We start from the raw sequence: 12,563 nt of genomic DNA, 5'->3' as shown, positions 1-12,563 counted from the left end.
GTACAAGTCCTTGACCACTTTCCTCAAATCCGACCTGGTTGCTCGAGTACGTGACAGTCGATTGGACTACAGGAAGGGACCCGATCAATTTGTTAGCTAAGCATATTCAAGGCCCTTTAACCCAACAGTTTCACATTCGTTTTTAACGTTTTGTGCTACTGATAACAAAAAATATTCCATATACAGGCTATACCCTGTAAGCTTCCAACCCATCAAATATAGGGATTGTGGATCTATTTTAGAAAATGTGTCAAAGTATTTTTATGGTCGGTCATTTTTTGAAAATGTTTTGAGATTTGTGTATAAACTGACAATAGTACTATAAAAGGGATTTCGTTTATATGTACAGGTACGCGATACTACACAACTTTACACATCCATAACTACTATTTATTCTATTGTTCATCATCTTCCACTAGATCACTGACTTGAATATTGGAGTGTTTGTGTTGAGACCTCTTCCTTGATTCGGTTGTAAACGCTCATTTTGAGACAAGACTATTTGGAATCATTTTTTCCAATGAGAAAATTTCACTCAGCCAATATCAGAGTCACATGTCCAGTAAATCATATTCTCCATTTTTTGAGAGAACTATAATAGACACCTATAATAGTAAAGTAAATTTTGTTGGCCAAAATCTGACTAGCGAGAAATGAATTGTAATTGATACGATGAAGAGATAAGAGGGGGGGTCATTTTGGACATTTGACATCAATTAGGTTTGGGTTTTAAAAGGGCGGCACTGTTCACCAGCAAAGGGGAGGTTTTTTCGTGCGCTGGTTTCTTCGCCGCCAGCTCCCTCACGCGGGGGCTCCTGGCCGGCGTCAGCCGCCAGTCGCCGGCCGCCATTCTTCTTTTCCTCCTCACACCACCGACACGAACAGGGGGGAGGAGGGGGCGGGCTCATGTTGTGGTTTCCACCGCCAAGGAGAGGAGGGTCTTCTTCCTCCTCAGAGTGCTCGCCGACGATGAGGCTGGCCTCCCATGGCTCCGATCTCCTCCTCTTCTTCTTCCGGTCACCGCCTCTCCTCTCCTCCTCTCCTAGACAGTGTTCGCCACAGCATCCGGCGGCTTCCATCGCAGTCGACCACCGAGACATGTCTTACCGTCGCCTCCCACCTCCGATAGCCACTGCCACTGCCGCCTCCCGCGGCTACTACAGTGGCCTCCGGCGGTCACCACCTCGCTGCCGTTGGTGGCCATCGCTGTCGTCATCTCCAGGGACTACCACAACCACCTCCAGTGGTCATTCTCGCGCGCCTCCAGCGGCCTTCACCGTCGACGCCGCCTCCAGCATCCACCAGCGCCTCACGCCGCTGCCGCTAGTGCCTCCCGCCGTTGTCGCTGGTGCCTCCCGCCGCTGCCGCCGACACCTCACGTCGCCGTCGGACATGCTGGCACCCACTAGGCCACCAGCGCCTCACGCCGCTGCTGCCGGCGCTTCACGCCGCTGCCACCTCCACCACCAGCCGACCCACGGGCTCCATGATTTGTATTATGTTTTGTGCATTATGTTCCGGCCATCGAGTCGCTGAGTTACAAGTATTATCCGGCTTGCATGCCGTGTGTCGGCTTGCGAGCCATCATCATACCCCGACTTGTAAGCCGTTATAGTATTTCAGCTCAGGAGCCGTCGTCATATTTCGACCGATATGCCGCCTCTTGGATCCATGCTGCACCGAATTCCATGTCGTCACCCCTAGATCCGGCTCCTCAGCTGGTTCACACCTACCTACTCGTCCGGGCCGCTACGACTCGATCAGCATCTTGACCAGCTCATCGACCCATCCGAGGGCGTCCTCGGGGGCCAGGGTACGTCATCGTACCCTTCTTATATTTATTTCATTGTTTTGTTATTATTCGATTGCTCATACATTCGTGAGACCCGCCTTGAGCATCGGGATACTAGATATCGAGACAACCCGATCGCTGGATACGAGTACTGTTGGCTAGAGAGTTTCGGGCGGCTTGGTCAACACAGAAAACAACTCATCATTCTGGTCATGGAGATGCGGTCAACATTCCAGGTATGTCACACCGACAAGTTCGTCTTCTCAGATTTTTGACAGAAACAGTAATGTATACATATAATTAATATATAAATATGATATTATTAAAATATCTTTTATAATGATTTACAAAATATATTCTAGCTGATGAAATTTTAATCATTTAACATTATCCTAATAATAAAAAATGAAATCCATCGTCGAACAACTCGACGCGATAACTACGACGGACACCCATGTGGCAAAAGGTGATTCGCTCGCTCCCAGCACCCCCGACAACCCGTCCCTTTACACGGGTGACTATTAGCCATTAGTGCAAATGACCAAGACATGGGGGAGGTTATGCTCGGTCACACCGAGTTTCGACCCCAAGACCTCATTGACAACACCCCATATCTTAACCATCGTACCACCCCGAGAGAACCAACTACCATGGACACCCAGTACTATAATAAACTCGTTGCCCCGTACAAATTAGCTCTATAACGATCAAGTCAATGGTCAACAACAAGCAGCCATGGAAACGTAAGCTCCAAGGGGAGATGCCCCCAGGGCGTAGCACAGATGGAGAGTGCATGGTTCTGTGGCTAAAAGGTCCAGGGGTCGATTCCCGGGGTGTCACTGCCTCGGGTTAACGTCTCCGCTATGTACTTTCCACCTGTGTATCTGTATTTACCTTCCTCCATATCTATGGGACCGGCTCTAAGGGGGTCACTAATGTGACGATTCCACATTTTTTGTAAGCTCCAAGGGGAGAGATTCCAAGGTGGCTGTCAACTAAAAAAAAATCTAATTAGAAGAGTCTCTATGTGATACAGTAATAAATGATTTAGAAAAATAATTAAGAGGATCTTTGAATTTAATTAGACAAATATTTTAGAGTTCAACATTGAGTGTGTATAAATCAGATTTACCAAATAGGCAAATTAAGGAGAAAGCCTGTCTATCTAATGTTAAAAGAAATAATAAAAAATTATTATTTTTATCTATTTATATTTTCATGATTTAAAAAAATAAACAAAGTGACAAGACAATTTTACATCTATAGTCAACATATTGTCTTCAAGTCAACTTGATGATCTTAATTAAACGGCATAAATTAAATTAAAGGTTGGCATATTTCAAAGACATGAAATATAATTAGTATAAAGACAATGACTTGATAATTGTTGACGTAAAATATGAGAAATTAACTAATAATTTTTGTACTCAATACGTAAATTACCTAATAATATTTCTTAATACCAAAATGAGTAGTAAGAACGAGTTCGGTCAAATTGATTGAATGGACCCAAAACTAGTTGGATTTATTCAATATGGATACAATTCAATCGAGGTGAAGGACTCGAGATGAGACAACTAAGTTATAGATATAACTTGACTTAACAACAAAAATTGACAAAGATTCATGTCTTTGTGATTGTAAAACTTGGGTGGGTCATTTTGAAATAACCCAAGGATTTTTTGTTTTTTTTTTTGTTTTTGTTTATAAGATACCCATCCGCGACTAGGGATGGCAATTTTCCCCGCGGGGCCCCGGATGACAATTTTCCCCGCGGGTTTGGGGCCCCGCGGGGAAAACCCGAAATGGGGATGGGGATCCCCGATTTTTCGGGGATGGGGCGGGTATGGGAATACTATCCCCATCCCCGAATCCGCCCCGAATATATTATTATTAATATTAATAAATAATAATATGATTTTTTAAAAAAATATTAATAATAGTGTTAATATTAATATTAAAAATTTTGAAAATATTATTATTAATAATATTATTAATATTGATATTAATATTAATGGTTGGTGATGAATGATGATGATATATGTTCTTCAGTTTAGGAATACTTTCATAAATCATATTGTATAATTACTTTAAAAGGAACAAATAATTAAGTGGAAAAACTTGGTCTAACAACTCAGATCATTTTGTACTCTTCTCATTCAATTTCGCTGATGTACGAGGAACCTGAAAGCTCAGCCCATGTTTCATAACTTGTCGTGACCAAAGTTGTTCTCTAATTCGGTTCAAATACTAAATTTGGGAATGGGGCGGGGATGGGGAATCCCCGAACCCGTGGGTTCGGGTTCGGGGAATCCCCGAACCGGAAAAAATGAAAACGGGGCGGGGATGGGAATGGCAAACCCGCCCCCGCCCCGCCCCATTGCCATCCCTATCCGCGACCGCATCTCAATCGCCGCGTTTTTTGATTTTTCTTCTGCAGCAGCAGCTTCCTAGAATATGGGCGGATCTGACCCCAAACTGCTTACCCTAATTGATTCCTCCCTCGTTTCTTTTACGCAATCGACAATAAGGAAGGATTATTCCTGCCTCACCGGTCGATACCCGGCAACGCACCCCTTATCGCCTTCTTTCCTCTGCCCCATCAACCTCATCGTCCGCCGCTCCTTCCATAGCTTGCACCGCAAGGAGCCGCCTTCCTTCTCTATATTAACCAAACACCTCCTCAAGCAGCAGCAGCAGAAGAAGAAGTAACCATGTCGATTGTTTCATTTGTTGCCATGCCGGCCGATGCGGCGTCGTCGATTTTGCAGCCCGTCGTCGTTCATGGCTTCTTCGTCTCCATCCATCTCCTCTTCCTCGTCGCCTTAGCCTTCTTCTGGATCAAAACTGCCACAAAGCACGCCGGCAGCGCCAAACGAATAACAGAGCGTCGCAAGTCTCTGTTTCGGGGATTGCTGATCTCGACAAGCGCGGCCGTCGGTGTGTTTTATCTTTCTCTTTGCGTTCTCACCTTCTTGTGGTACAAGGACGGACGGCGATGGCAGCGTGATCAGGCAGTCGCTCTCGGCGACGCCGCCCTCCGAGCCGTCACTTGGCTAGCTACCGCCGCTTACCTCACCGTCGGTCTCCGCTCTCCTCGATTTCCGAATTTTCTTCGGATCTGGTGGGGATTGTTCCTGTTTATATCGTGTTCCTCCCTCGCCGTCGATTTCGTCTACCTGAGAAAACGAGCTGTTTTGTCCATTCCCGCATGGGCGTTTGATATCGGTTCCGCCTTCTCGGCTCTTATTATGACTTCCGTCGCCTTCTTTGGGAACACCCGTGAGGCGGAAGGGGTGTCTGATGTCGAGGAGCCGCTGTTGAACGGCGTCTCTGCAAATGCAGAGAGTGTCACAGGGAACATCTCTTTGTTCGCTAATGCTGGGTTCCTCAGCTCACTCACCTTCTATTGGATCGGCCCGCTGCTCACCGTCGGCAACCGGAAAACCCTCGACCTCGCCGACGTGCCGCAGCTGGAGGCACGCGATAGCATTAACGGTGTCTTTCCGGTCTTCAAAAGCAACCTCAAGTCCTGCTCCATCACCGGCGGCACTTCTTCCGTAACCACATTCCAGCTGGCCAAGGCGCTGCTTCTCACCTCATGGCAGCAAGTGGCGATCACGGCCATTTATGCGATCGTGTACACCTTCGCCACCTACGTGGGCCCCTATCTTATTGACTTCCTCGTTCGCTATCTCAACGGCGACCCTCTGTTCGCCGGCGCCGGCTACTGGCTTGTGGCTGCCTTCATTGCGGGGAAGCTCCTGGAGTGCCTCTCGCAGCGCCACTGGTTCTTCCGGTTACAGCAAGCTGGAATCAGAACCCGCGCCGCCCTCGTCGCCATGATCTACCAAAAGGGGCTCATCCTATCGAGTCGGTCGAAGCAGAGCCGGTCCAGCGGCGAGGTCATCAACCTGATGAGCGTCGACGCCGACCGAATCGGTCTCTTCAGCTGGTACATGCACGATCTCTGGATGGTTCCGTTGCAGGTCGCGCTCGCCTTGCTCATATTGTACGCCAATTTAGGCCTCGCTTCTGTCGCCTCTCTGGTCGCCACGGTCCTTGTAATGCTGGCCAATGTGCCTCTCGGGAAGATGCAGGAGAAGTACCAGGACAAGGTGATGGAGTGCAAGGATACGAGAATGAAGGCGACGTCGGAGATCTTGAGGAACATGAGAATTCTCAAGCTGCAAGGATGGGAGATGAAGTTCTTGTCGAAAATAATCAAGCTGAGGGAGAACGAGGAAAGCTGGTTGAAGAAGTTCGTCTACACGTCGGCCATGACAACCTTTGTGTTCTGGGGCGCGCCGATTTTTGTGGCAGTGATCACTTTTGGATTCTGCATGCTTGTGGGGATTCCCTTATCATCAGGGAAGGTTCTGTCGGCGCTGGCGACTTTTAGAGTGTTGCAAGAGCCCATCTACAACTTGCCTGACACAATATCCATGATCGTCCAGACCAAGGTTTCTCTTGATCGAATTGCTTCATTCTTACGCCTCGAAGAGTTGCACTCTGATATTTCAGAGAGGCTCCCAAGTGGCACATCGGAGATTGCAGTGGAAGTGGTAAATGGAACCTTCTCGTGGAATCACTCTTCGGATTCTCCGACCTTGAATGATTTAAACTTCAAGGTGCTCCGTGGCATGAAAGTTGCTGTTTGTGGCACTGTTGGTTCTGGGAAATCAAGCTTGTTGTCTAGCCTGTTAGGCGAGGTGCCAAAGATCTCTGGAAGTGTTAGGCTCTGTGGCTCAACTGCATATGTTCCACAGTCACCTTGGATACAGAGTGGTGAAATTCAAGATAACATTTTGTTTGGTAGGGAGATGGATCGTGAGAAGTATGATAAGGTGCTTGAAGCTTGCTCATTGAAGAAAGACTTGGAGATCCTGGCATTTGGAGACCAGACAGTGATAGGAGAGCGGGGCATCAACTTAAGTGGGGGACAGAAGCAAAGGATTCAGATTGCCCGGGCTCTGTACCACGATGCTGATATTTTCTTGTTTGATGATCCTTTCAGTGCTGTGGATGCTCACACAGGAACCCATCTGTTTAAGGTACACATTTTTTTCATAATCTAATATGGTTTGACGAACTTCTATAATGGTAATGCCTCACTCATAGGCTTTACATTAATTTTTTTAGATTAAATTTAGACTCAATATTTTACACATTATGGTTGAATAATTTCCAACTATATCCACGTTTTTTCTTTTAGCAAAAATAACTCTTTGCAACTTTTATTGATGTTTGCACACTGTCAAGTAGGGAATTTCCTGCCTGTGGTTGAAAGTCTTTATCTTTAGATGAAAAAGCCTTTATCTAGCATAAGTAGGATGCATTGCTTCCTCCAACTTTAATGATCATATTGTACTTTTGTAAACTGATAGTGAAACAATTGGCACGTATCAAATTAAAAGCTGGTTTACTCTAATTTCTATCTTTTTTGTGTGTGACTGTGATCTTAAATAGGAAATCTAGTCTTTTATTAGCATAGAGATCATTAGCATATTCATTCGAGAGTCATCTTTTTTCCCCTCATAATCTTCTGAATTGCAGGAATGCTTGCTTGGTCATCTAGCTTCAAAAACAGTAATATATGTCACCCATCAAGTGGAGTTCTTACCTTCAGCTGATCTTGTTTTGGTGAGTAATGCCCTTTTCTTTCCTTCTTCTTCTTGATTATTGCTTCATGTGATTGCTACATAGGCTTGTTAGGGAACATAACAAATGTTGCTTTCTAATCCGTAGTGCATGAAAGATGGAAGGGTTGTACAAGCAGGCAAATACTATGACATGCTAAAGTCAGGGACAGAATTTAGGGAATTGGTTGGTGCCCACAAGGATGCTTTAGCAGCACTTGACTCCATTGAGCTTGACAGTGATGCTCCCGATAACAATGCACAAGTTGGTAACACTGACACAAAAATTGGTCTAGGATCTCCCAGCCTTGGGATCAACAGCGATACACAAAATGGTAAGGCAGATGAAACATATAGCCAAAAGGGACAACTTGTTCAAGAAGAACAGAGGGAGAAAGGCCGTGTTGGATTTTGGGTCTACTGGAAATACGTAACAATGGCTTATGGAGGAGCCCTTGTTCCTCTAATTTTGTTGGCACAAGTTTTGTTTCAAGTACTACAGATTGGAAGCAATTATTGGATGGCTTGGGCAGCTCCTGTCTCAGAAGATGAGGAACCTCCTGTTAGTGGATCAACGCTCATCTATGTTTATGTTGCACTGGCTGTTGGAAGTTCCTTTTGTGTACTTATGAGAGCTATGCTTCTTGTAACAGCTGGATACAAGACAGCAACACTTTTATTTAACAAGCTGCATAACTGCATTTTCCGTGCATCTATGTCGTTCTTTGATTCCACGCCAAGTGGCCGTATCCTTAATAGAGTATGTAATTTCATAAATCATCCTAGCAGTGTTTTGTTTGCCATGTGTAATCCCTCATCACTCTTTTCACCTTTATTTTGCAGGCATCAACAGATCAAAATGCTGTTGATACTGATATTCCTACCCGAATTGGTGCAGTTGCATTTAATTTCATTCAACTCGTTGGGATAGTTGCAGTTATGTCGCAAATTGCATGGCAAGTATTCATTGTCTTTATTCCTGTGATTGCAACCTGCCTTTGGTATCAGGTACTTGTTTCCCCTATTAAGGTTGTTTTCTTCTATTTATTCTGTGATTTTAGTAGTTAAATCAAATGTTTCACAAATTTTACAATACTGTTACTGGCCTAACATAGGACAACAGAAGTCCAAAATCTGCCTAGAAATTTGACACTATGGTTATTATATTGCTTTATAGAGCTCAAAGACAGACAAGATTATACAGTCAATCCAAAATAATTAAAACATTCAGGACTTGGCTTCTTGCTGATGATGTATGTTGTTGAAGAACATGAACCTAGATTTTATTCCTCAACTTCTCTATCTGTTATTACTAATCCCATGGGTAGGAACACATATTTGTTGTGCATGGGTAGGACCACATATTTCTGCATTGCTTTGGTCGCTTTGAAATCAAACTATTTAATCCACAAGGACTGCTATTAGTCAGAAATTGTGTCCAAACATGGGTGCTATTTTGTTGATTACTTGATTCATCTCCTTTCTATACATTGAGACACTTCTAGGCTAATAGACAAATGATAGCTTTAACAGAAACATGAAATGAAAGAAACTTGTGCCCAGTAGGTTCCTTTACTCTTTTGTCCCCTAAAATTTGCAGTTCTTATGATTTAGATTATCTTTTCCCATCATATTTAGGTTAATCCCCATGATGAGAATTTCACTAACTCTGATATGCTGTTATTTCCTCTCCTAATTCTTTGCTTGCTGATCATGTATTTGTTCTCCTATTGTTGAAGAACTATTACATAGGTACAGCCCGAGAACTGTCCAGGTTGAATGGCGTTTGCAAAGCTCCAATCATACAACATTTCTCAGAAACCCTGTCTGGATCAACTACTATTAGAAGCTTTGATCAGAATCAAAGATTTATAAACACTAATTTCAACCTGTCAGATCAGTTTTCTAGACCAAAGTTTCACACTGCTGCTGCAATGGAATGGCTTTGCTTTCGTTTGGATATGTTGTCGTCACTTATGTTTGCTTTTTCTTTAGTTTTCCTAATCTCCATGCCAAGAGGGGTGATCGATCCTGGTAATTTCCTTGCCGACAGTTCAATTCTATGTTATTCAAGTACATCTGATACTAATTTCTACCATTTTGGAGTGGCATCCTTTTCCTCTCAGGTATTTCTGGCCTTGCTGTCACATATGGACTTAATCTTAATATGCTACTAGCCCGGGTCATATGGAATCTCTGTCAACTTGAAAATTCGATGATATCTGTTGAGCGAATATTGCAGTACATGGCCATTGACAGTGAACCACCTTTGTCAATAGAATCAAATAAACTTGACTCAAATTGGCCATCCATTGGAGAAATTGAACTTCATAATTTACAGGTAATTCTGATTTGTGGCTTCTTCTTGTCGGTTGTTAGATTTATATCATCATCAATAGTATTTTGATATTTTTATTGTTCATTCTCCTTTTTTATTCTCCTGCTGAAGATAGATTTAAATGTATATATATTTGTCGATCCTATCTTATTTCATGATTTGATGATTCAGGTTCGCTATAGACAAAACATGCCTTTGGTATTGAGAGGCCTGACTTGTACCTTTCCTGGAGGAATGAAAACTGGAATTGTGGGTAGAACTGGCAGTGGGAAATCTACTTTAATACAAGCGCTCTTCCGCATAATTGATCCAACTGTCGGCCAGATAGTTATTGATGGGATTGACATTTCCACAATAGGACTTCATGATCTAAGATCAAGATTAAGCATAATCCCACAAGACCCAACGATGTTTGAAGGAACTGTTCGTAGCAACCTAGACCCACTGGAGGAGTACAAAGATGAAGAGATATGGAAGGTGAACTCATGGCTAGCTCTCAGTTGTTTATTCAGGCCTGCCAAACTGTTGATCTAATTCAATGCAAATGTTTTAGGCCTTGGATAGCTGTCAGCTCGGGGAGGAAGTGAGGAAGAAAGAACTAAAGCTCGACTCGGAAGGTAAAAGACCTTCATAATTAGATATAGTAGCTTATCATGCTTTTGGCTTGAGACTCCTTCACAATTGAGTTAAGCCTATATTTTCTATGGACTCAATCTTTCCAGTGACTGAAAATGGAGAAAATTGGAGCGTGGGGCAACGTCAGCTTGTTTGTTTGGGTAGGGTGATCCTGAAAAAAAGTAAGGTGTTGGTTCTCGATGAAGCAACAGCTTCGGTCGATACTGCTACAGACAGTGTGATCCAGAGAACCCTGAGGCAGCAATTTTCAGAATCTACTGTGATCACTATCGCGCATAGGATTACATCTGTTCTTGACAGTGATATGGTTCTACTTCTAGATAATGGTCAGTAAGCTAATTATTCATGCCTTCAACTCAAGTTACCTCATTCTTCATTTCAGATGCAATTTCTTCTCTTTGGCCAGGAGTAATTGTGGAGCATGACACGCCGGCAAGATTGTTGGAAAACAAGTCGTCTTTATTTGCGAAACTCGTTGCAGAGTATACGATGAGATCTAGTTCAAGTTTTGAAGATCCTACAACTTGAAAAACTATGTTAATCCCGACATATCAAAAATTTAATAAATTTCATATATTCTCTTATAGTTCTAAGCTTATTTTTTGTCAACTAACTTACATGGGATCTCACTGTAAGAACAAGGAATGATATAGCGTAGTTTTTGTTTTCTACTAGAAAATTTAAAAAATAAAATGCATAGTTTTAAGACTAGAAATTTGGTAGAAATTCTATTAAATTTTGGATAATCAGGAAAAAAAGATATAGATTCTATATGTTGGGATATGCTGGCCTTGTGTGTAGCTACTAGGTTTATTATACATGTACCATTTGAACCTAGGAATATTAGGTGGATAAGGCAGCTGCAGCTTGGATGCCAAATTCCAAAAGATGAACAAGCCCACAAGTTGGTCAAGAAATTTCAAGCAATTCTTTTAGAATCAATTGCACACCTTAGACAAAAATTAAAAAAAAAAGTAGAGCGCTAGTGGCAGTGGTGAGTATCTAGTATATATAAACTTTGAGATTGCCATTCTTATCATGCTCTTGCCACATTACATGAGACTAATTCTTTTCACTAAGATTCTTTTGACCTTTTATTAAACAAGCTGGCAAAAAGAACTGCAGATAAAAGTGATTGACTCTCCTAAAAAGCCAACACTTGGATGCAAATACATTAATAATAATCAAACCTTATTATACTAGATGTGATTAGCTATATCGATCCTTTTATACCATTAGACTCTATCTCTTACTATATCATCATCTATATTTAAATAAATTTTATCTTATCTTTTTTGTTAATAACCAAATCTTTTTCGATCTTTTTCGTTTGATATATGTTTGTCATAGTTTCATATTTTCTAACTTAAATATTTATTGGTCGTCTAAGTATATGTATGCACCATCTTAAATCTGTCTCTCGGAGTTCTCTTAATAGATATAACTTCGATTTTCTCTCTAATGTTCTCATTTCTTATTTTGTTCATCCTCATATGTCCACACATCCACTTTAATATCCTCATCTCTCTGCAATTATTATCTTTTACTGATGTGTTCGAGTTATAGCCCAACATTCCACTCCATATAATATAACAGGTCTAACTGTGGTTTTGTAGAACTTTTTTTTAAGTTTTAGAGGTACTTTATAGTTACATAAAATACCTAACACTCTCATTCATTTCAACCATTCTACTTGTATTTTATGTAAGACATCTCTCTCAATCCTTCTATCATTTTACAAAAATGATCTTAAATATTTAAAGCTCTCGGTTCAGGATAACTCACCATCTCCTATCTTAATAATTGTCTCATTACATCTAATATTGCTAAACTTAAATTCCATATATTCTGTCATTATTCTACTAAGCTTAAAACATTTCCCTTCTAGTGTTTTCCACTAAGATTCTAGTTTAGCATTTACTCTTTCACGTTTTTATCTACCAAAATAATATCATCTGCAAACAATATACACCACGGTACTGTGTCTTGAACCTGTGTAGTGAGTTCATCCATAATTAATGTAAACACATAGGGGCTTAGAGCTGATCCTTGATGTAACCCTATATTTATTGGAAATACTTCAGTTACTTAACCTAAAGTCTTTACTCCCGTCATTACATTCTTGTATCCTTAATTAATTCAACATATGTTATGCTAA

The 12,563-nt window shown here is 42.0% G+C and overlaps 1 protein-coding gene across 2 annotated transcripts; it reads left to right on the top strand.

The window, feature by feature from the left end:
• The first annotated feature begins 4,241 nt into the window (after positions 1-4,241).
• On the top strand, positions 4,242-10,991 carry LOC121997822 (ABC transporter C family member 3-like). 2 transcript variants are annotated; one of them, XM_042552449.1, is made up of 10 exons: positions 4,249-6,846; positions 7,349-7,435; positions 7,541-8,191; positions 8,275-8,439; positions 9,171-9,465; positions 9,558-9,772; positions 9,941-10,246; positions 10,323-10,386; positions 10,492-10,731; positions 10,812-10,991. In XM_042552449.1, exons 1-10 carry the CDS (start codon positions 4,507-4,509, stop codon positions 10,931-10,933), a joined length of 4,485 nt encoding a protein of 1,494 aa, XP_042408383.1. In that variant the 5' UTR covers positions 4,249-4,506; the 3' UTR covers positions 10,934-10,991. The 2 variants fall into 2 exon arrangements, with proteins under 2 accessions (XP_042408384.1, XP_042408383.1); XM_042552450.1 differs by lacking the exons at positions 9,941-10,246; positions 10,323-10,386; positions 10,492-10,731; positions 10,812-10,991 and having other exon boundaries at positions 4,242-6,846; positions 9,538-9,751.
• The last annotated feature ends 1,572 nt before the right edge of the window (positions 10,992-12,563 follow it).

This window comes from Zingiber officinale, chromosome 6A (genome assembly GCF_018446385.1).
Source record: "Zingiber officinale cultivar Zhangliang chromosome 6A, Zo_v1.1, whole genome shotgun sequence".
Taxonomy (NCBI): Eukaryota; Viridiplantae; Streptophyta; class Magnoliopsida; order Zingiberales; family Zingiberaceae; genus Zingiber; species Zingiber officinale.
Note: the sequence above shows the minus strand (reverse complement) of the source record. Positions and strands in the feature narration are given on the sequence as shown.